The 25,903-nt window shown below is 39.8% G+C and overlaps 1 protein-coding gene across 1 annotated transcript; it reads left to right on the top strand.

The window, feature by feature from the left end:
• The first annotated feature begins 398 nt into the window (after positions 1-398).
• LOC138952573 (1,25-dihydroxyvitamin D(3) 24-hydroxylase, mitochondrial-like) lies at positions 399-13,583 on the top strand. Its single transcript, XM_070324260.1, has 7 exons — positions 399-1,597; positions 7,500-7,690; positions 8,094-8,297; positions 8,566-8,726; positions 10,682-10,848; positions 11,798-11,876; positions 13,068-13,583. Exons 1-7 carry the CDS (start codon positions 492-494, stop codon positions 13,260-13,262), a joined length of 2,103 nt encoding a protein of 700 aa, XP_070180361.1. The 5' UTR covers positions 399-491; the 3' UTR covers positions 13,263-13,583.
• The last annotated feature ends 12,320 nt before the right edge of the window (positions 13,584-25,903 follow it).

The raw sequence follows: 25,903 nt of genomic DNA, 5'->3' as shown, positions 1-25,903 counted from the left end.
ATATAAGTCCCTTTTTTATACAGACTTACAGGTCAATGTAGGGGAACTCTGACATGGTTGTTAGATCTTTCTTTCTTTATTTGGTGTTTAACGTCGTTTTCAACCGTTCAATGTTATATCGCGACGGGGTTGTTAGATAACACTCTCAGTTATCAGTGATGAACTATGTACAGTTGGTGTCGAACTTTACGTGAACTGACCCGCAAGAAAACGTTATTGAACTCAGATCAACCGAACGGATACAACTAGTGACATCCCGTCGCGATATATATAACCTTGAACGGTTGAAAACGACGTAAAACACCAAATAAAGAAAGAAAGAAAGTGACATCGTTTGCCAGAGTATATAAAGGGCATCAAAAGCTACGCTAGTTCATTTGTCTATACCCGCAGTTCGCTGTGTTCAGAATTTAATGTTTGTGGTCGATAGTTGTGAATAATTCATAGTTAAATTTGACCTGACTATACACCATCACAGAAGTATTAGCACAATGACCGCTGTGACCAGAGCAGGCAACTTGCTGTATTCCTCAAGGCAGGCTGTGTGTGTTTCAGCGGCGAGAGATCCCACCTTTCCATCAGTGCTAACGCAACTTTGTGCTCGTGTTCATCAACATCGCTTCTACAGTCATGTCAGTCCGCTCTTTGTTAAACATGGCGCAGCTCTGCGACGACCTGCTGTCTCTTGTCATAAGCGGCAACAACTTCTGCGGACTGTTCAAGGCATTGAACGACCTCTGTTCACTTTACCCAGCACGGTAGAATGTGCTGTGGAACGGATGAAGGTATTGTCGTGTAGAACAATGATATCTTCTGCAAAAGTCAGGAAAGAACCGACAAAAACACAGCCATCCTCCTCCACAGAGACTGGAAACTTCAGGTTGGAAGCAACTGCTGGATCGGTAACTTCTAATAAAGACCAACAGTGCTCAAACTCCACAAAAGTCTCCACGCTGCAGAAAACTAACACTGAATCTGTTTGTGATGGTCCCTGCAATTCTCAGGTCTTCAGTACAAGTGAACGTGAGGAGAACACACGTTCTTCAAGACCAACACTTACTACATCAACTCCAAGCTCTACATTTACGAACACGACCTCGCCCACAGCCAGGATAAAGGGTTCCGAGAAGACATTCGAAGAGATGCCACTAAATTCTATGTCTCAGAAATGTACAACAGAAACGAACAAGCTTTCACCGCGGAAGTCTTTATCAAAGCCCCTCAAAGAGGAGTCACTAACGCCTCAACCCCAGAACCCTCACACGTCAAACAAGAACAAGATTCCTCATTCGAAATCGTTTATACCCAAGCCGTTCGAAGAGATGCCGAGTAGTTCGGACAGACCGTACTCCCTGACGACTATATTGAGAATGGCTCGGTACAGCTCCAGACTCAATGACTGGTTCTTGCAAAGCTTCCAGAGCCTTGGCCCGGTCTATCGTCTGCGCGCCGGCATCTTCGACTTTGTGAACGTGATGGACTATCAGTCTGTGGAGACGGTCTACAGGCAAGAAGGACCTCACCCGCGCAGGAATCGTCTGCTTCTGTGGGAGCGGTTCAGGCTTGACGCGGATGAGAGCTTTGGGGTCTTCTTGATGTAAGTGGTGCTGGTTGTAGTTGTGGATATTGGTGGAGGTTGTGATGGTTGTTGTTGTTGTTGTTGTTGTTGTTGTGTTTCTGTCTGTGGGTGCCTCTGTCTGTGTAGGGAGTGTCTTTTAGTCTATCTGTCAGCCTCTCTTTATCTGTCTATCTGTCTGTCTGTCTGCCTGTCTGCCTGTATGTCTGTCTGTCTGGGTTTCTGACAGTGTTTGACTGCGTGACTGTGTCGTGTAAATAAAAAATAAAAATAAAAGTATCCCCAAGCAATTTTTTTAATTTTTTTTTTATTTGCTTCACTCAGAAGCTTATTCTAGGCGTCCGGAGACGCCTAGTAATTGGGATCAAGTAAGCGCTTGCCTATGGACAGGATAACTCTGCGGTTGCCTATGGGACACTGCCACATTTACGTCTTGAGTTACTGCCCTTACTTTTTTTTTTTTTTGTTGTTGACAAAATTGTTCAACAAAAACATCGTAGGTCGAACTGTGCAGGGTCAACCGCAACGAACTCTAACCATTCGTACTTTATAGTATTTGAGTGACTTATATACCGACATTTTTACTTCTTAGTTTTAGCACAGGTGTAGGAAAAAATCATGAACCAAAATGTTATTTATTTTTTAATTTAACATTTGTTTTACAAATGTGACCATGGTCTTTCAAACATACAGTAACATTAAACATTGTTATGTTAAAAAAAAGAAAAAAAGAAAAAAAGCTTTTGTGCACAAATCAGAAAATACATTGTACATTTTACCTACAGGCCAAACAGTGTCCGTGGCGGCAAAGGACCTATATTTTTAGATCAGTCACTGTGGCAATTTGTCAAGAACAGGCGCTTGCATTTGGATGTGTCCACTGATAGTAGGTTTGGTTGTGATCAATCAGAATGATGAGGAATAAAAATGTATGACAGTTTGTTATGATGACATGTAATTCACATATGCTGAAATGTAATATTATACATGATATAATATTATTATGGCTGTTGCCATGACCATGAACACCAAGAAAAGTTTAATGTTATGTAAAATCAAAATACCAAAATCAAGCACCTATTTATCTGGTCTACGGCGTGTGTGTTCTGCTCTCTCTTGGCACACAGCCACAGGTCAAAGCAGAGGTTAACTTGAGTGCGCGTGTACCTAGCGGGTGATTTCTATTAGGGCTTTTTACAGCAGACCGCGCGCTGAGTTATTTCGAGTTACTCCCCTTGGGTACGGGCAAACTCGCTGTCGAAGCCACGCTGCAAACTGAGGAGTAGATTGTGTGTGTGTGTGTGTGTGTGTGTGTGTGTGTGTGTGTGTGTGTGTGTGTGTGTGTGTGTGTGTGTGTGTGTGTGTGTGAAGTAAAGGGGATGGTTTGCGTCCTGATATTAATCAAGAATAAATTTTTGGGGGAACAAAAATGTGATGTATAGCTCCCAACAGTAACAACAACAGCAACAACATTATGAAACAAAAGCAAGACGAAAACGCAGTGAAACACATCAAAACCAACAGCTAACTTCGAGTTTAAGTCACTGCAATAACTTGTCATAATTCCAGACGTTATCTGGTGTTTTGCTCACTGCGACAACTTGTTTAACACGATGTGAATAGCCCTCCGTAATCCCAGCGAAAACGTCCAAAACGCAGACACCAAAACTCGATGTTTTACCGTGTTATGCATAATACTAACATCTCAGGAATTTTATTGCGTTACGGCAGTTTTTCTAATGTGACATGAATCGCATAGGTATAATGCCACACAATTCAGTTAATTAACGTGATGTTTGATGTTATATGCCAAGTTAAAGTGCCAAAACGAGACTTTTCGCCCTGTGGCAGAAGTGGAAAAGTTTTTCGTCTACACCGCGGAGGTAAAACCGACACAGAGGCAGACAACCTACCTGCACACTTCCTGTATAAACTGTGGATAATCGTCAGCGAAGGTGGGGGACATTCTGCTGGAATTTTGCCAGTGTCCGGGGGGGGGGGGGGGGTTAAGTACTTACATTTCACAACTTAGGCATGTTATTGTTATTGTTAGTATTGTTACTCCTCACTGAAACCAAGTAAAGCAGGCTGTTCACCCTCAATAATGCTTTTACTGTATTAGTACTGTCACAGTATGTTTGCATGCAAATATTAGTAAGCTTCCATGAAATATTGAATATATATATAATTTATATCCATTTCACAGCACTAGGATGGGATGTCTGGCACTTTGAATCACTAACAGAAGCACTGCCTCTTCCATACCCATCTCCTTTTTGAAAAGAGTATACCTATGGACCAGTGAATGGTTATATTTTAATGATCATATGGGTTGCTCTGATTTTATTCAGGATCAGGTACGTTTGTTTTTTTTAACCACACAAACACTTAGACAACAATTATCAGAGTATGAGTTTTTCCGCGTGTTGATTTTTATTTAAATCCAAGTCACAGCTTCTGTTTTATGATGAGTGATGTAGTTTGAAACACTTGGACAACAATTATCAGAGTATGAGTTTTTCCACTTTTTGATTTTCATTTAAATCCAAGTCACAGCTTCTGTTTTATGATGAGTGATGTAGTTTGAAGTGTTGGTATTAAATGTTCACTGACAGTCATTCTGTGCTGGTATTCCCATTTTCACCTGCAGGGTTATGAAATATATGGGGAGAAACTTGGTCAGTAAAATCATCTTCAAGCGTGAACTGATAATTGTCTCTGTTTAAAATTACAATGTATTTCGTGAACACACCTTGAGAATGACCCTTGCGTGATTTAAAACTGCCTGCTGTGAATACTGTTGTCATACTATGAACTTTCTTTTGAGAAAAACAAAAAGAATGAAAAGCTTTTAACTAGCTTGTGAATGAGCCTCTTACTTCCATGTGGGGCTATAGCTGCTTTGAACTATTTTTAATGCCTGAAAAGGATAGTGATGGAAATTACTAGTTTAATGTCAGGTGTGACATATACTATTGATTGAACTATTTTTTTTATTAATCTGCAATTTTGTTACAACCTACTTTGTTTATTTGGTGACAAGCTAGTGGGAGGCACTTTTTAGACTTTTAAAATGTCAGGTATGGGAATTGTTAGCAAAGTTTCACATTTTCTGCAGTTGAATCCATATCTCCACAACAACAAAATGTATGGTCTTATGAACAAAAACACATACTTTCTGTGCTTGTTCGAAGGTAAAGACATATTTCTTTGTGTTTGTTAAAAGAAAAACCTCTTAATTTTGTCTGTTGTGAAGGAAAAGTTTACATGGTTTCGTCACCCAACTTACAAAATTTGTCCCACAAAATGTTAGGTTTTTTTTCTCCACTTTTTTTTCCTTCAGTTGCCATGTCTAAAATGTACACATTACGTAAAATACTCCATGTCAAAATCCAAATGTTTAAGGCAATGTGACAATTATTTTAAAATATCATTACACTATTCCTATAGCTTTGCCCAAATATAATGCAAGTAGGGGAGGTAATTGTTGATCCATATATTCATCTTAACTTTTTACGCATATGGACGTAACTCCTTAACTTGCATTATTTTTGTTCAAGAGGATGCATCTCAAGATAGTTGATATTTTCTTATTCCCAAAAATAACAACAATTCTGTCCAAGCAGATTTGTTTTTAATTTTTATTTACAGAGGACCATTGTCGAATGTATATGGTTACTGTTGAATGAACATTTGAAATTGATTGGCTGATTACTGGTTGTTTTTGTTTTGTTTTGTTTTTTTACTACAGTATGAAGTTATTATATCTATTTTCTTTCATCGCAAATAAACATCTTCCTTTCTGCATACGTTTCACACCTCATTCACGTATACAACTAAATTCCATACCAAATCATCTTGCATTTTGTTCACCTCTTTCTACATTTCTCTAAACATTTTTATTTCAGTAGTCAAACACCTTTTCTTCCTATGTGGATGTTCTGTGATCAATGGATGGCGCAGACTAACATGAACATGTGCTAGAAAAATAATGTAAAATGTTTAAATGTAATCTAATGTCAGTTGTGGGCAAACACTTAACCAAAGTTAAAACGTGACCTCAAAAATGGGGTAATATGCAAAAACTTAAAAAATATATCAATATGTGATGTCATGTTAAAGCTGTCTGCAAGCAGATTTCTACACCTTCTCGTGTCATGGCCTATCCGATTCCTTATATCTCAAAGTGTCTTCCACTTAATTTTCAGTCATTTGGCTGCAATCAAAGGAAACAACAAAAGCAACGAAAAAGTTTTTATTTTACTGCGTTTTAGTGAAACATGCAACCAATAAACACATATTCACTTGCAAAATTATACAACAAACTGTATCAATACATGTTTGTCACATTGCATTCCAAAAACATTATCTACGATACCAAACCTAGAAAATAAACTGTACTTACATGTATGCGCGTCTATCTAACCGCACCTGGGATAACTGCAGTGAGTCGTCAAAAATAGTGTTTTTTCTGTGCGTTTTTTTTCAAATAATGCAATAACAGCACACACATTTGCTTGCAGAATTAAACAACAAATTTCACTGATACATGTTAGTCATTTTGCATCCAAAAAGAATGATCTACGACTCCAAACTTTGAAATATAAACTGCACTTATATTAAAATATTCTGTCAACACGTACTTCAGTTTAAGGCCTAAGTACTTAAGCATTTAGGGTCGAATCTACTTCCGCTATATTCGAAAGGGTGTGCTTGCCAGCTTCTTTAATGCAAAAAATTGAAAATATTATTCATGACGTTGCATTAAAAAAAAAAAAAAAGCTTTCAGATCTTAGATTGTCATTTCATGTTTAGACAAAAACTTCAAATTGTTAAAACATGTCATTTGGGGGGGGGGGGGGGGGGGTAAAAACTTAAAAATACTGAAATTTCATGTTGCAAATGCCTTAGTGGGCAAAAACTAAAAAATGTTAAGGTGTGACTTTATTTAGGCACATTTCAACTCGCTTCTCATCAAGGATAGCAAAAATGTGATTCAAAAATTTTCTTATTTGTATATTACACTATTTTTTTCCGATCAAATTAATTATTACAAAAATTGTCTAAAGTGACAAACTATGAAAATCATGCATTTAAAAAAAAACAAAGCTTTTAGAGCTTTCTGATGTCGCTGTAACACTTTAAAGCTGCCAGCATGCAGATTTCTACACCTTCTCGTATGATGGCCTATCCAATTCCTTATATCTCAAAGTGTCTTCCACTTTATTTTCAGCCCCGTAGAGCAAGTCGTTTGGCTGCAATCAAAGCAAACAATAAAAGCAACGAAAAAGTGTTTATTTTACAACGTTTTTGTCAAACATGCAGCCAATAAACAAATATTCACTTGCAAAATTATACAACAAACTGTATCAATACCTGTTTTTCACATTGCATTCAAAAAAAATTATCTACGATACCAAACCTAGAAAATAAACTGTACTTACATGTATGAGCGTCTATCTAACCGCACGTGGGATAACTCTGCAGCAGAGCGTATATTGCACGCTCTGCTCCGCAGTGAGTAGTCGAAAATAGTGTTTTTTTCTGTGCGTTTTTTGTAAATAATGCAATAACAGCACACACATTTGCTTGCAGAATTAAACAACAAATTTCACCGATACATGCTAGTCACATTGCATCCAAAAAGAATGATCTACGACTCCAAACTTTGAAAATAAACTGCACTTATATCAGAGACATCTCTGCTTACATTAAAATATTCTATCAACCCGTACTTAAGTTTAAGGCCTAAGTACTTAAACATTTAGGGTCGAAACTACTTCCGCTATATTCGAAAGGGTGTGCTTGCCAGCTTCTTTAACAAAAATATTCATTTTGTCAAAATAACATGGACGCCTGTTCATTTTGAATGAACATTTTTCTTGTCATAATAGTATGATAGACATCTGCTTCACTGTACTAGGAACGGAGAGGAGTGGTGGCGGGCGAGACGCGTGTTAAACAGACCGCTGCTACGTCAAGGTCAACTCGACGTGCACGTGCCTGACCTGAATAAAGTCGTGACCCAGTTTCTGGACACACTACGGACGCGGTCCGAGGAAGGCGGAGTCGTGGAGGATGTCCAGGACCTGCTGTTTCTCTGGTCTCTGGAATGTAAGGTTTTGTGGGTAAAATTCAAGAATAGTGTCCCAAATTAACTGTATCTTTCAACACAGAGTCCGCTATGTCCATAATTATTGAGTAATTGTGTTTCATGTCCCATACTTGCAAGGTCCGCGTTGAAAAGGGGTGGGTGTGAGGTTTGCGGTGAGGTCAGCTCTCTTTCTGTATGAACGTGAAGGAGAGTTCACATTATGTACCACCCCCCAACCCCCCACCCCCACCCCCCAACCCCCCCCCCCCACCTCACACCTGGCCTTTTCACCCCGCATTAACTTGACTGAGTGTTTGTGCGGGTTTGAGACCTCTCGTTAAATATCTGATTTGACTTTCAGATTTTTTAATTATCTTATTTGTTCATTTAATTTTCTTAATTTTTTTTTCTTTGTCCCACCAGCGGTAGGTCGTCTTCTGTATGAGAAGGAGCTCGGGTGTTTCCGTCAACCGACCGCAGAGTTGGCAGGGGAGTTTATCCACGCTATTCATGAAGTCTTCGACACGAACAACGCACTTGTCGCCCTTCCTCCGTCACTGGCTAGAATTCTTCACCCATTTCAGTGGAAACGGCATATGAACGGTTGGAAAACATGCTTCAATATAGGTGTGTATGATATGCACCACTAGCTCTGTCTGACTGTCTGCTAGTTAGTGAACGGGAGGGATGTTTTGAGAGTGGCGGGATTGGGGTTGTGGTGGGGGTGGGGTGGGGGTGAGGGCACAGACATAGACATCTTTCTATGTCTGTGGCGGGGTGGGGGGGGGGGGGGGGGCTAATCTACATAGAATCATTATGAAGATAACAGGTATAGTCACTTAGGTTTATTGTTGTTTCCGGTAAACCAGATGTAAGAAAAGTTTAACTTTTTCAGCTCGCGAATGCATCCACGAGAAGATAAGAAAGCTTGAGACTAACCACGACGATGACAACACAGGTTTCCTGGCCTTCCTCTTGTCACAAGATCAGGACGTGCTCACTGAGAAGGAAGCCATTGCCAACGTCACAGATCTCATGATGGCTGCTGTTGATACGGTCAGTACGTGTCACAAACAAGAACAACGCCAACAACAATAAACCCGCAAAAAACACACAATCACAGCACCTTCAGAAGAACAAGAAGAACAAGAAGAAGAGAAGAAGAACAAGAAGAAGAACAAGAATAAGAAGAACAAGAACAAGAACAAGAACAACGCCAACAACAATAAACCCGCAAAAAAACCCAATCACAGCACCTTGAGAAGAACAAGAAGAGGCACAAGAAGAAGAAGAAGAACTTAGAAGAAGAAGAAGAAGAAGAAGAAGAAGAACAACAACAACAACAACAACAACAACAACAAATAATGAAAACAGCAATAACATCAACAAACCAACAAACAAAGAAGGTTCGGTTTGGTTACGTTATATCACGCGTAACTTTTAACGTCAGCTTCCTCTGTTTTGGAATGTTATTTATTTATTTATTTTTCCTCTTTTTACATTTAGTCAAGTTTTGACTAAATGTTTTAACATAGAGGGTGAAGCGAGACGAGGGTCGTGGTGTATGTGTGTGTGTGTCTGTCTGTCTGTGCGTGTGTGTGTAGAGCGATTCAGACCAAACTACTGGACCGATCTTTATGAAATTTTACATGAGAGTTCCTGGGAATGATATCCCCGGACGTTTTCTTTCCCTTTTTTTGATAAATACCTTTGATGACGTCATATCCGGCTTTTTGTAAAAGTTGAGGCGGCACTGTCACACCCTCATTTTTCAATCAAATTGATTGAAATTTTGGCCAAGCAATCTTTGACAAAGGCCGGACTTCGGTATTGCATTTCAGCTTGGTGGCTTAAAAATTAATTAATGACTTTAGTCATTAAAAATCTGAAAATTGTACCCAAAAAAATTATTTTTTTAAACGATCCAAATTTACGTTCATCTTATTTTTCATCATTTTCTGATTCCAAAAACATATAAATATGTTATATTTGGATTAAAAACAAGCTCTGAAAATTAAAAATATAAAAATTATGATCAAAATTAAATTTTCGAAATTAATTTAAAAACACTTTCATCTTATTCCTTGTTGGTTCCTGATTCCAAAAACATATAGATATGATATGTTTGGATTAAAAACACGCTCAGAAAGTTAAAACGAAGAGAGGTACAGAAAAGCGTGCTATCCTTCTCAGCGCAACTACTACCCCGCTCTTCTTGTCAATTTCACTGCCTTTGCCACGAGCGGTGGACTGACGATGCTACGAGTATACGGTCTTGCTGAAAAATTGCATTGCGTTCAGTTTCATTCTGTGAGTTCGACAGCTTGACTAAAATTAATGTTGTATTTTCGCCTTACGCGACTTGTTCAGTTACATTTAGTCAAGTTTTGACTAAATGTTTTAACATAGAGGGGGAATCGAGACGAGGGTCATGGTGTGTATGTGTGTGTGTGTGTGTGTGTGTGTGTGTGTGTGTGTGTGTGTGTGTGTGTGTCTGTGTGTGTCTGTGTGTGTGTGTCTGTGTGTCTGTGTGTGTGTAGAGCGATTCAGACTAAACTACTGGACCGATCTTTATGAAATTTGACATGAGAGTTCCTGGGAATGATATCCCCGGACATTTTTTTGTTTTTTGATGAATGTCTTTGATGACGTCATATCCGGCTTTTTGTAAAATTTGAGGCGGCACTGTCACACCCTCATTTTTCAATCAAATTGATTGACAGCAGTTTTGGCCAAGCAATCTTCGACGAAGGCCGGACTTTGGTATTGCATTTCAGCTTGGTGGCTTAAAAAATAATTAATGAATTTTGGTGGACTGACGATGCTACGAGTATACGGTTTTGCTGAAAAAATGCAGTGCGTTCAGTTTCATTCTGTGAGTTCGACAGCTTGACTAAATGTTGTATTTTCGCCTTACGCGACTTGTTTTCTCCTTCTTTCTTATCTTCTTTCTTTATTTCTTCATTAACTTTCTCATATGTTATTTATTCGTTTATTTATAACAACCAAAGACGTCCAACACGGCCCAGATGTTGCTGTACGAGCTTGCGAAGAACACCGAGGCCCAGGAAGCCGCACGAAGGGAGGTAACCTCTCTCCTGGAACCAGGACAGCAGCCTGACCTTGGGCACGTGAAGCGCATGACCTACCTCAAAGCCTGCATCAAGGAGACTCTCAGGTCGGTGTGATTTCTTTGACCTTTTGTTTTCCATTTTCATCACTCTATCATCCCATTGCTGGGGTCACCGGCACGGTTGGCCTAGTGGTAAGGCGTCCGCCCCGTGATCGGGAGGTCGTGGGTTCGAACCCCGGCCGGGTCATACCTAAGACTTTAAAATTGGCAATCTAGTGGCTGCTCCGCCTAGCGTCTGGTATTATGGGGTTAGTGCTAGGACTGGTTGGTCCGGTGTCAGAATAATGTGACTGGGTTGGACACTGATGAAGCCTGTGCTGCGACTTCTGTCTTGTGTGTGGCGCACGTTAAATGTCAAAGCAGCACCACCCTGATATGGCCCTTCGTGGTCGGCTGGGCGTTAAGCAAACAACCAAATTGCTGGGATCGAAATTCAGGTCCCAAAAGAAGAATGCTGCAAAATTTCAACAAGAGTTGCGCTACCCCGGTGTGCACTTCTGGCACAATGACTGAGGCGTTTCGGCGACACGGCGGTGACAAGGGGGTGGGACATAGATACTGTGTCGATGTCCGTCCCGGCTTGGATTCGAACATGTGACCCCAGTATCACAAATCCAACGGAGCTACCTGGCTGCCAAAAACATGAACTGATCGCGGCAAACCGTTAATGCGTTTTCGCCGAATGGTGTCCACTGGTTTGCTACCTCGCGGTTTGTTTGTTTTATTCCCAGCGCCTCGCTACGGTTGTTTTGTGTGTCGTGATTTTTGTTGTTGTAAACTCTGTATTCACTATGCCGTTCTGTCTTCCTGACTAAGCTTTTTATTTTGTTTCCAGTACGTGACTGTACTTTGCTTCACTGTCACAGTTTTTCATATTCTGTACCTGGCTACCCTTTTTTTCTAACCTAGTACTGTACCTTAAATTGCCGTTTTGCATAGTTTTATTTTGGAATCAAAGTCGTGGCCAGCCTCCACCAACGATTTGTGGTTTTAGGTTGTACCCGACCATCCAGTACCTATTCAGGATATTACCGGAGGACGCTGTGTTGCAGGGTTACACGGTCCCGGCGGGAGTAAGTACTGTATTACTGACTGCATCTTTTCCCTTTACCCCTCGACATCCCCCCCCCTCCCACACACACACACACGCTCCCACACCCCAATTAAAAACAAACACACAATCATATAAACAAAACAGGCGGAGCCGTTAAAGACGAATTACTGATCATGTAAAATCAAAACTGAAAAACTAAAAGTGCTTAGCTGAATATCATTCGGCAGTCAAAATGCCGATATCACCCCCCCCCCCCCCCTCTCTCTCTCTCTCTCTCTCTCTCTCTCTCTCTCTCGTTCTCTCTCTCTCCCTCTTTCTCTCTCTCTCTCTCTTTTTCTCTCTCTCTCTCTCTCTCTCTCTCTCTCTCTCTCTCTAACTATCTTTCACTCCCTCTCTCTCCACCCTCTCTCTCTCTCTCTCTTTCTCTCTGTATCTTTCACTCTCTCTCTCTCTCGTTCTCTCTCTATCTTTCACTCTCTCTCTCTCTCGTTCTCTCTCTATCTTTCATTTTCTCTCTCTCTCTCTCTCTCTCTCTCTCTCTCTCTCTCGTGCGTGTGCGTGTGCGTGTGTGTGTGTGTGTGTGTATGTGTGCGAGTCGACTTTTCTTTTCCTTTGTATTATATTGACATACATGTACATTTTAATGATCTATTATGCATTATGTAGTCGTATAGGTAATGTTGTAATTAGTAATACTGTATGATTGCGATTGACAATTTTCCTTTTATTGTCTTAATTTTTATGTCTTAGTTTAGCAGGGACAGATTGTAAGACTAGGCGTGAGCCTAAAATCTCCATCCTTGAGTAATAAAGTTTGTTCGTTCGTTCGTTCGTTCTCTCTATCTTTCACTCGTACTCTCTCTCTCTCTCTCTCTCTCTCTCTCTCTCTCTCTCTTTTGTTCTCTCTATATCTCTCTCCCTTCTTCTCCCTCTTTTCTTGTCTTTCTCTTGATCTTATACGATTGACTCGCTTGGAGATCAGTTCTCAAGATGAAGTCTTGAATCACTTTTCTGACACTGGCTTCCGGTGTATCAATTATACGTTTTTTTAGTTTTGCAGAGAACACGGCGTCTTTCCCTTTGCACAAGAAAAAATAAGAAATACAACTTGATTTACATTAAAATCGTTAATACTGACAAGGATTTCTATGTCTACGATAATGATTCTACATTTTCTTAAAATTGAAAATACTGAATTATCTATTTTCAGACCATTGTGTTTATGCACCTGCTGTTGATGGGACGACGGGAAGAGATGTTTGAAGACCCCAACTCATTCCGTCCGGAGCGATGGCTGCGAGACAGGGACGAAGTGAATTCCATTCATCCTTTCGCCTCCTTACCTTTTGGCCACGGGCGCCGAATGTGTATAGGTAAGTTCCTGAAGATGTACATGTATATATGACAGGCCTCGAATTTGGAATAGCCCAAAAAGGTGTGTCATAGAATGATATAGGTATGCTTTTGCCCCGAACGTGTAAAGTATGTTTTTGTCCCGAAAATGTAAAGGTATTTCTTGTGTATAGGTTACCCCCCGAAGCCGGTCTATAGGTATGTTGAATGTATATATAGGTATACTATGATGTTGAAACCCCGAATATGTGTACAAGCTCACGAATGTGTATACTTGTTTTGTGAATGTGGATTGCTAGAAAGAAAATACGAGTGCAAACAGGCTGCGTATGATGCAAAGCCGAGTCGTTCAAACTGGTCTGACTCTCAAGTGATGCAGATGAGGGTCTATGTCGACCAAAAGAGTGGGATTCCCTGTAGGTGGAGTTCCTGTAGGAGGATTCCCTGTATACAGCGTGTTGGTGATCTCGCCCTTTTTGGTGATCTCGGTAGTCACGCGCTTTGTGCGAGATTTAGCGCCATCGTATTTTCCTACAGTATGTATACAGGGAATCCCCCCCGTACAGGAACTCCGCCTACAGGGAATCCCACTCTTTTTGGTCGACATAGACCCCATCAACCTCAGTGATGGTATAAACCACTCTCACTAATACAGGTGGACACTGGGAAGTGTAATTGGCCCTACAAAACGAATGGTAATAATTATGGTGTCCCCTGAATGTGAATGATGACTAGCAGGTGCCCAAATGTGGATCAGTAGAAGTAAGCGGATCCCAGAATGTAACTGGTGACAGGTTTGTCCCTATAATATATTATGTGGATGGTGTTAAGATGGCCCCCGATTATACTTGTACTTGTACTTGTACTTGTGCGACGTTGTAGGTTTATAAAAAAAAACTGTTCGCCGATCTTGGTATGAAAAATAAGCTGCTGTGCGTGGGCTCTAGCATAGGCAGCTTGGGATGTATATATTCCTAGTGGAGTTCCAGTACGTGTCTAGTTTGGACTTGAAGGCTAATTATGGATATCAAGACCTCGGCATATTGGCCCTTCGATCAGGATGGTGGCAAGTTGTCCTCGGAACATGCATGATCAAACGCAAGTCACTTTCATTTGGTCCCTATTTTGTTTTCTTTTTCACTGATGTGAAGAATTTCTCAATAACAATTCTTTCGCAGGCATACCAAGAGTTCTCACGGATGTTTTAATGATTATTTTGTTTCACTTAAGGTCGAAGGCTGGCAGAGCTAGAACTTCAACTTCTTGTGAGTCAGGTCAGTTCGCGACAAAAAGCGTGAGTGCCCTTTCTGGTCACACTGTTATGCGGCTTCAAAGAGATATTCAACGGAGAAGTATTCAAAGTAGAAGCTCGATTAAGAACTTGATCAACCTCTTCATGTAGGTCCAGTGTGTGTGTGTTTGTGTGTGAGAGTGCGGTTCGTGCATGTGTATGTGTCGATGTGTGTACTTTCTCTCTCTCTATCTCTCTCTCTCTGTACTTTCTCTCTCTCTCTCTCTATAATGTATTAAGTTTGATGTGATAGTTCTTTGATTATAATGTTTCTGTTCTTGTTGACCCTATATTAGGGCGAGGGCTGGATGTAAAAAAGCAATATTCTTGCTTATCTATTACCCTCGATAATAAAGATGTTGTCTTGTCTTGTCTTGTCTTGTCTCTCTCTCAAGCACAGATCGATCAGCCTATCTGTGCGCGTTCGTTCGTGCGTGTGTGTGCGGCGTGCGACTGTGTGTGTGTGTGTGTGTGTGTCAGTGTTACCTGGCAAACGGTGAACGCATGCAAATGAATGCAAGAAGCTCATTTACCTCTATAATCACAGGTGTTGATGAGGTACGACCTGCAGACTGTAGACGACACAGCACCAAGTTTCAAGACCTCTGGAGCCACACTGTGTACCAAGGAATCTGTCAGGCTGCGCTTTACAACAAGATACACATAGTCGCTAACTGGGTTCAAGACAGACTGACCAGCTGTGGGTTCAGTGCAGGGCAATGTGGGCTCCATGCATGGAAAGGGGTTTGTTTGTTTGTTTGCTTAACGCCCAGCCGACCACGAAGGGCCATATCAGGGCGGTGCTGCTTTGACATATAACGTGCGCCACACTCGCACAAGACAGAAGTCGCAGCACTGACAGGCTTCATGTCTCACCCAGTCACATTATTCTGACACCGGACCAACCAGTCCTAGACTAACCCCATAATGCCAGACGCCAGGCGGAGCAGCCACTAGATTGCCAATTTTAAAGTCTTAGGTATGACCCCGGCCGGGGTTTGAACCCACGACCTCCCGATCACGGGGCGGACGCCTTACCACTAGGCCAACCGTGCCGGTTTTATGGAAAGGGGTAGACTTCTGGTTTTTTTTAAATTTAATAATCATGTTACAAACACACATCTGTCCAGGCTTCTGAGTGGGATAAGAGCATCGATCCTCAGTTCCACTTTGACATTTACATACAATAATGTTTTGCTGTGATAATGAATTGCGCAGTATATACTGATGCTGTATTTCATCGAGTCGACCGTAATGAATCTAAAGTGTTGTGTTGATTGAACTGATACATGTGTGATCAAAATAAACATCAGATCTTCTAGTTGTATCACATGACCTTCTTCTTCTTCTTCTTCTGCGTTCGTGGGCTGAAACTCCCACGTACACTCGTGTTTTTGCACGTGAGTGGAATTTTACGTGTATGACCGTTTTTACCCCGCCATTAAGGCAGCCATACGCCGATTTCGGAGGAAGCATGCTGAGTATTTTCGTGTTTCTATAACCCACCGAACTCTGAGATGGATGATTACAGGATCTTTTCTGTGCGCACTTGGTCTTGTGCTTGCGTGTACACACGAAGTGGCATAAGCCACTTGCAGGTCTGCACATAATTAAGTTGACCTGGGAGATCGGAAAAATCTCCACACTTAACCCACCAGGCGGCCGCGGCCGTGATTCGAACCCTCCACCTTCCGATTAAGAGGCCGACGTCTTACCACCCCACCACAGCGCCCGTCGTATCACATGACCGTCACCGTTACTTTTTGTAAAAGTAGTGTTTGAAGTATCTAAAAGCCTTTTTGTCTGCATATTTTTGTCTTCCCGTTCGTAATACTGTGTTTGGTGCACATACTTAATGGTTACTAATTGAGTGTAGAAAGTTGCCACCTTTTAGGTTTTTTAACAAACCAATTTTCTAACTTGATAAAAAAAAAATTACTCTGACAAAAGGCGGAGTGTATTCGGGCCGTGTAAATCAAGACATTTGTGTGTGCGTGTGCGCGCACGCTCGTGCGTGCATGGCTATACGTTGCCAGCTGAGTTGTATGTGCGTTTGTATTTGTGTTGGTATGTGCACTCGTTTGTGTTTTGCATGTTTTCGTCTGTGCATGCATGCACAACCGAGCTGGTGCTTGTGTGTAAAGTGTTCGAAGATAAAAATTAAGCAGATGACAGACTGAGCGCATAAAAAAGTCTGTTCTGAAGAAGTTAAAATTTCTACCCTGCAAATGCGGAAAGGGTACAGCAGCTACAGAGATATACAGACAGAGACGGATAATGCCAGAGAGAGGGACAACTACTGAGGAAAAGAAAGAGATTGTGGGACGTACCGTTTTTAACTAAATGCGAATATAAAAGACGATACTTGACAGACAATGAAGACAGTTAAATTGTAAAGATTTTAGTCAAGCAGTATGTAAGAAATGTTAAGTCCTTTGTACTGGAAACTTGCATTCTCCCAGTAAGGTCATATATTGTACTACGTTGCAAGCCCCTGGAGCAAATTTTTGATTAGTGCTTTTGTGAGCAAGAAACAATTGACAAGTGGCTCTATCCCATCTCCCCCCTTTCCCCGTCGCGATATAACCTTCGTGGTTGAAAACGACGTCAAACACCAAATAAATAAAGAAAGAAAGACAGCTAAAAACTTACAAAACTCACAAAACATATGTTTCACTGCGTTTATTGACAGTGTTAAAGTTTACAAGAACAGAATATTGTGCCCAATAATTAGCCCAATAAAGGCCAAGCACACAGCATCAACATTTCTGTTCAGTTACTCTCACGGTACAAAATCAACAATAGACACTTTCTTTCTTTCTTTATTTGGTGTTTAACGTCGTTTTCAACCACGAAGGTTATATCGCGACGGTGGAAGGGGAGAGATGGGATAGAGTCAATTGTTTCTTGTTCACAAAAGCACTAATCAAAAATTTGCTCCAGGAGCTTGCAACGTAGTACAATATATTACCTTACTGGGAGAATGCAAGTTTCCAGTACAAAGGACTTAACATTTCTTACATACTGCTTGACTAAAATCTGTAAAAGGAGAAACAGAATCCGTTAGTCGCCTCTTACGACATACTGGGGAGCATCGGGTAAATTCTTCCCCCTAACCCGCGGGGGGGTATATATTGTGGGACATACCTTAATTAGCCCAATAAAGGCCAAGCACACAGCATCAACATTTCTGTTCAGTTAATCTCACGGTACAAAATCAACAGTAGACACAACAAGGTTATTTCCCTCACTGGCTGCTGTTTTGTTTTTTTGATGATTGTTCTCTTCTTTTCAAGAATTAACTTTTTTCAAATACCTTAATTTATTGCCCCTCTGCACTGTATTATTAAACAAAACACACACGAAAACACACAAACTAACTAAAGTACATTTTTTGTTACATGACCATGGACCATCATCACTCTTTAATTGTCTCTCATTTTACAAACACGTCTTCATTAAAAGGCTGTTATTTACCACACCGAATATATCCACAGTTACTGTATCCACTTAAAATACATAATTATCAATTAACAAGTCAGCTATTACAAAGACAACCAGTAAAGTTGTGCACAAGTCAGCTATTACAAAGACAACCAGTAAAGTTGTGCAAGTTTTCAGAAACATAATAATTGGATCCTTGATGTCCAGTATGTGATAAAAAATAAAAAATAAAAGTTTGGACATGTCCATGACAAACTCACAAATAAAAACTTCAAACATTAAGTAAAAATAAACTTCTCCAAAGTTTGATATGCGTTTTAATGTACATTGTGTGATAAAAATGGTCACGGCATATATAGTGAATTCGTGACTCGCTTTGTTCATTCTGCTGGGGGAATGGTGCAAAGAATTAAAAGACTAGGTAATGTTCGTTGTCAATGCTGTTCTCTTGTTCAAGAGCTTAATATTTTTTTTAAAGACAGCTTTAGCAAAGCAACATTTTATCAGCAATCTTAACAGATAAAATTTGCCTCTATTTTTCCAAAACTTTCCTCTACAAAAAAAAGAAGAAAAAAGCCCATACCACTTACTTCCAAAACAAACACCCTGCTTTACACCTCAGAGGTACGGTGTATTTGTGCATTTCATGTCTACCCTAGAAAAAGAGCTGATAATTGTATCTTTAAAAACGAATTATGTTTTTTCTTTCTTTATTTGGTGTTAAACGTCGTTTTCAACCACGAAGGTTATATCGCGACGGGGAAAGGGGGGAGATGGGACAGAGTCACTTGTCAATTGTTTCTTGTTCACAAAAGCATTAATCAAAAATTTGCTCCAGGGGCTTGCAACGTAGTACAATAACCTTACTGGGAGAATGCAAGTTTCCAGTACAAAGGACTTAACATTTCTTACATACTGCTTGACTAAAATCTTTACAAAAATTGACTATATTCTATACAAGAAACACTTAACAAGGGTAAAAGGAGAAACAGAATCCGTTAGTCGCCTCTTACGACATGCTGGGGAGCATCGGGTAAATTCTTCCCCCTAACCCACGAGGGATATTATGCTTTTTACAGAATGCACAAGCCAATAAACATGTACAGAAGCTTAAGTACATTTGTACATCATTAAGTATTGTGCATAGCAGCAGTATTTTGGAGTGGACTCCAGTACAAGTTTTGGACTGCATAAGAAATCACAGATTTCACTGTATGTAATACATTTTAAAACACCTAACTAATCATGGATTACCAATTGGCCCAAAGGCAAAGATCACAATAGGTTATCTCTAGGCAAAACAAAAATGGTTCACACAAGAGATCAACAACAGTGAGAGCGTAAAAAAAACCAAATCTGAGCTGTTTCCAGAAAAATGGAATCGGTAAATTATATCACCAAAAGACATAGTCCTTTGGTGACTATCACATATGTGTGCTTCTGGAAATGGTCATGGATACATGTAAATTATGCCTGTATAACTTATATGGTATGTCAACAGTATGTATATTTTAGTATACTTGAGAAGATGTAAACTTTCAGCAGCGGAAACCCGGACTCTTTTTTAGTTGATTAAAATTGGAAAGCCCAGGAGAGAATTTCAACAAAACCAGAATAAAATGTGGAACACACTAAAATAATAACAATGTGGAGAACATTTACTTTTAAAACGACCAGATGGACATGGGGGAAATACTGAAAATCTGTAAGAAAACCAGTACATGTGTAACAAAGTTTACAAACACTCACAATCTCATTAAATCCAATAAGATAACGTGGGAACGTACAACTAACCCACCTCATACACCCATCCGCTGGTTGATATTTTGTCACATAAAGCCTGAAGGCTATGCATGTCTACAAAATCAACCAGCTTCATAAAAGCTGTCGAGACTGGAGTTTTTCTCAGCCACTGGGTGCACGCTGATCTGCAGTTAGGTTAAGGTTCAGCTTCACGGCATCAAAACAATTTAACACATTTACAAAGTAACAGCTTTTAATACAGTAACACTACAGAAAAAAGAATGTATACTCATTCTTTTCTTTCTTTCTTTATTTGGTGTTTAACATCGTTTTCAACCATTCAAGGTTATATCGCGACGGAGGGAAGGGGGGGGGAGATGGGATAGAGCCACTTGTCAATTGTTTCTTGTTCACAAAAGCACTAATCAAAAAATTGCTCCAGGGGCTTGCAACGTAGTACAATATATTATCTTACTGGGAGAATGCAAGTTTCCAGTACAAAGGACTTAACATTTCTTACATACCATGTATACTCATGAAATTGCTGTACCTAACCCCAATCAGTACTTTGATCATGTGCCAACTGAGTCAAAAACACTCTTGTGACTGAGACCAGACCTGAGGTATACGCACCATCTACAGATCAAGTTAAATGACATGATTGTGTTGAATTAAAAGCTTTTCAACAAGGTCTGAGAAACACACAACACTGTAAAATTAAGTACACAAGTTGTATTAAAGTTGAGATGAAATGTACACATATATATACTTGAATCTGAGTGCAGTATGCCCCATTCATTATAGATAATTTAAGTCTAAATTTAATTAAGAAGTTATTGCGATTGTTATTGGTATATGCAATTGTGATGTATACTTATGTACTCTCTCTCTCTCTCTTTCTCTTTCTCTCTCTCTCTCTCCCTCTCCTTTCGGCCTCTCTCTCTTTCCCTTTTATATTCTTTGTTCATTCTATTGTCGTGTCCTGTCTCCATTATGCCTTTGCTTTTTGTCAAATCTTATGTATATATGTATATATCTATATATATATACGACTTGTGTCTGTGTGTGTGTGTGTGTGTGTGTGTGTGTGTGTGTGTGTGTGTGTGCAAGTTATCGTAATCAATATGTTAAATTCTCCCGTTAGGGTCACCACCATAAGCTTGAGCTTGTTGATGATCCGTAACATGTATCATGTTCAAATACATATGAATTGTTGAATAAACACTGTTTACCATATACTTGGTTGTTACAGTGGAACTCACCTGTTAAGACCCCTTTGCTAAGACCCCCTTACAACCCACTTCTTCAAATTTTCTGTCCATAATATCTTTAAATTTACCTCCATTTTAAAACTCCCACCTATTTCATACCTGATTTTCTCAGATTTTCTCAGATCTTACAAGGGTGTTTCAGTGTCCAACAAATTTCATTAGTGGCGACAAATAATTATTCCTAAACCCAACTGCTCTCTGGAAACAGGCAGGTAAACAAGCAAAAAGCATGGAAGAATTAAGACCTCTGTACAAATTTTAAATAAATAATGCTGGTACGTATATGTGGAGGATACTGGGTAAATAAATTAACCAGGATTAATTGTTTCTGGCAATGTAGAAGCACCTAGCTAACATCATCAGCCTAAACTTAACAAGTGATCACAAACAAAGCTGCACAAGACAACAAAGAATTACCCTATGTACTGAATATCAACTAATGTCAAATGTACTGAGGTTGTTTACAAGCAAAATTATGTCTTATCGAAAATGTTCAGCATGATTTGTAATCTAAACATCAGTTGTGACACTAAGTAAATTAGATTAAGCATCAACACCTATCTCTTCCAACTTTATACCACATACTAGGGCTGGAATGCTTTGTTGAAGAAAGGATAAGAAAACTTGTTTGCATGGAAACAAAATAAAACTTTACCTGAAAGGCATTAAACAGCAAACAAGAAACAGAAATAATAAAGAAACCAAAAAAAGAGATTATTTTCCTTCATTAAATTAAGAAATAACCCTGTTAAGCCATAAAGAACACAGCTGCAAGCTGTTCAATAGTCCAACCCTTTTATCAAACAGAACCACAGTTATTCAAGAAGTGTTTTACATCAAGCAAGGAACATTCTGTAAATGGAACTGACCATTTCTTATAAATGGGTACTTGATATGTCAGACTTTATGCAGAGAAAATATACATCACACTGCTTCCAGAAAACATACAGTGAATAAAGTTTTGAGAATCAGACTTGGAGACATGTTCTTGTTTTAAAACGGTCAGGTTTCCCTTTAAAATACATGTAAGATACTGTTTATTAACTTCAGCCTGTAAAAGGACAGATCACTGATTGAGTTGAAACTCACACAAAAATGTATACCTGTAATACCCGAGACTTTAATAACTTGAGTGAAACATACACTTTAAACATATGTGGTCATATATATATTTTGTAAGGGAGATTCTTTCTCTTTTCTTGTTTGTTTGTTCTTCGACAATACACCAAGTTAGTGTAACCTATCCACCACATCAAGTAAACATCCAATGTTTGCAGGGGTTGGTAAATTCCCTAAACAATTTTAATTCATACGGGCAAGATGGGAAATGAGAAAATAACAAACATGAATGCTTCTGATGAAAGAGCAATAAATACTTTGATTCATGCTGATGGTTACACTGCTGAACAATTGTATATCAAATAAAATAGGAAATTAGTTTCATTACTGAACTCATGTTTGTTTTTAGTGGGGTTTTCATTTTCAACCCTACCACATCAGATAAATGTTGTACTTTAAAAGTAACCCAAAAAAAACCAATAACCTTATATTATTATATTTATATAAAACTTACAATGACAGCAAACACCAGAAGTTTTGATCAAATTCGTAGGTATATAGGATTGGCAGGTTTAAGAGCATCCAGTAAAAATTTAAACAAAACCAACAGGGTCTACATGTACTAAAAATCTATCAGCAAACAGACACTTTGTCTCTGCTTGTTGAATCAATCACTGACAAAAATACATCAATGCTATTAGTTATCGTTAGATTTGACCGTGATATCAACATTTATCAGTCTGAATATCGAGAAAGCTGAAATCATATCAGATCTTGGCTCCCGCCTCGATCTGATATGATTCAGCTTTTCGAGACATTCAGTATGATAAATGTTGATATCACGGTCAAATCTAACGATAACGATTTTATCGCATTCGATTTCGGAACAGTAGGAACCATTAACCTGTGTCTCAAGAAGTCGAACAAACCCAAGGGAGGCTACTGCCATATTGGAAATGTTGGATTTGTCTTTTCCTGCTTTCGCACTGAACTTCGTTGCTCTTACTGTTATTTTTCACTAACAGTTTCTTTTTCTCAGGCAAAAATAACGCTTTTAAAATGCAAACAGAACAAAAATATACGGTCTAAACAGATCACAAGCAAAGGCTAACAAGTTTAGTGGAGTTGGAAGGAACAGCGAAGTACGAAAGTCCCAGTTACTTCATCAGTCCGGCGTAGACTTTTTGACTGTGCGATTTGGCAATTCTGAACGATGGCAGGAACTGAAGTGCGCCAGGCAGTATCAGTGAAGTCCTCTGGCTCATTTTCTGTGTCCAAGAAAGCTTCCAGGTATTTGACGGCGTTGACGGACTGCATAATAATGTTGTCGAAGCTCAGTCCAACTGAGTGCAGACGACGCATCCAAAATGGCGTCCTCCGAAGGCGCTGTAACTGTGTAAAACAGAAAGATGCCTAGGGTTGATGTTGTATGGCTACGACTAAGAAGGGTGGAGAATGGTTCATGCAGGTGCGAACTGTTTAAATCGTCTGCTTATTTCCTGCCTGTTTGTGAGTGATGTGCGCTGAAACACTGTAAGAGATCTCACAGTGTTCTGAGTACTGGTACTTTCAAGGTCAGCCTTGTTTATGGCTGTTCCAACCACCTCAGTCGGTAAGATTGTAACATTCTTTTCTACTGCTTCTCTGTTAAAGCTGGGTGGGAGAAGTTGTTTTTTCGTCATTGCACAGCTTAATCTTTCTGATGCAGTTACTTTCCTTTTTATAAATTTGTGATTTTAAAAGAAGGGAGACATTTGTTTCCTTCAGGTGAGATTTGTTTCTTCAAAACTAAAATTCATAAACTACTTCCTGCACGATATCAAATTTACTAGGCACTTCCTGCCCGATATCAATTGATATACAGTTTCTAGTTGACCAATGACAACAGCTGCTTTTGTCATGTGATCAGTAGAAATGGGATAAACAGGAATATTAACAAAGAAATCACTACCAACACTTTTCACAGATGAAAATCAACATGGCAATACCATGTGTGGCAGGGGGGGGGGGGGGGGGGGGTGAGAGAGAAAGGGAAAAGCCCTCTAAGGCAAAAAAAAAAAAAAAATCTGTTTACGGTATCCCGACCGACCCTATTTTTTCGCGTGACCCTAGACTTTTTGGGGGGCATTTGGAAAAAAAAAGTCTTTGTTTTTTGGCAAAATAACTTAAAAATATGTTTTTGGGGAGAAAAAAATAAAATAAAATCCCGACCTACCGACCCTATTTTTTTTGCCTATGTTACCGTAAACAGACTATGCACCAATCCTCGTTATTCTGCAGCCACATGGTGATCACTGCCATTTTCCTCTCCCAGGATAGTTTAGATCCTCATCAGGTAGATACAGCTGGAACCAGAAAGGGTTCGGGGTTGCAGGAGAAAGCCTTATAACTGTAGCACACGTCTCCTTGTTATGCATTATGACAGCCCTTCTGCAGCTCCAATATATTCAGTGTCATTTGTATCAGACGGGAAAGGTGCAATTCCCGCCAGATGCAGCAGAAAGTGGACCATCATTGTCAGGTGACCAGGCAGGTATGCGAAAGTGGTGTACATGAAAAGCGAGGTGAAGAAAACAAAGAAAACGTTGAAAGTCCAACGCTCTATGGGTTCCATCATGGAAATGGTAAAGGTGACAGTGTATTGAAAGTAGTAGTACTGTACAGCGTCTGAAAGCCTCTTCCACAGTGACGGTGCCATGCTGACTCTTTGCTGCTGCAAATCTGCAAAAGAAAATGAGATTCTTTTTATTTTCATGAATTCATTTCATACTTCATTATCCCATTGATAGGAAATTCAGGTTGCTTCCTCCCACTGGAAAGCTAGCAGCAGCATGAGCCGATCTTGTTACCCAGGTGTGCAGCAGGTTAGGAATAATCAGCCACCTGCAATTCTCGCAGAATGCGCATTGGCTTTTGCATGCCATGACACAGCCAAGAGTGGGACACATGCATGGATACTGTCTGAGTCATAGTAAAAAGTTGACCCATGTCTGTCCCAGTGTCACGAACTGAAAACTCTGCCTGAACAATCCCTCTCAATGCGGTCAATGCGCTAGCGCTAACATGGGGAGATTAATCAGGTCTTGAACAACCTAACCCTTACCCTAACCATAACCATAACCCATGGTTCGTTCAGTCAAAGGGTCGCATTTGTCCAAGTCCAAGATCGATTGGCGCATGCGCATTGACAGCATTGTTCAGAAGAGTTTTCAGTTCATGACACCGGCCTGAATTCAAACCTGTGATCCAAGGATCGCATGTCCCATGTTCTATTAACTGAGTTATCAGATCCTCGATGCTGAATTCTAAGTTCTGCAAAGTGTAAGTTGCAAACTGCATAATGATAATTTGAAAATGAAATGCAAAGGCACATGATGGAAACTCATACCTCACCAGCCTTCCAAATAACTTTTGTTGTTGTTTTGTTTATAGTCTGCTACATAACTTTTCTTATTTCAAACAGAACACTGTTCTTGCATATTGTATGTAATACAGATTCTGCCAATTTATGTTTGAAGTAAATTAAGTTATCATAAGTTAATTAATTCACATGCTCATGCAGGTACAATTACTCATAATTATACTGTAACCTGCATGTTACCCAGGATATCATCTCTCTGTTCCTTTTTAGGGGATCCCCAATGCTGGGTCGAGTTAACATTTGAAACACTTTGACTTGGGTCAGAATTGACACAATTAATGTATCAACATGAGTTAAACTGAATGTTGATCCATTCACTATAGATATGATGAAAAAATCAAATCAAAAACTGCAGATAAACCAGATCATGAATATGTGGTTATCACACCCCAAATCTACCTATGTCCTGGATTAGTTTCCCCATTGACCACGTGTCTCTAGCTCAGTAGCTATCTGTGACGGGA

Source organism: Littorina saxatilis, linkage group LG17 (genome assembly GCF_037325665.1).
Source record: "Littorina saxatilis isolate snail1 linkage group LG17, US_GU_Lsax_2.0, whole genome shotgun sequence".
NCBI lineage: Eukaryota > Metazoa > Mollusca > Gastropoda > Littorinimorpha > Littorinidae > Littorina > Littorina saxatilis.
This window is presented reverse-complemented; position numbering and strand designations above follow the sequence as displayed.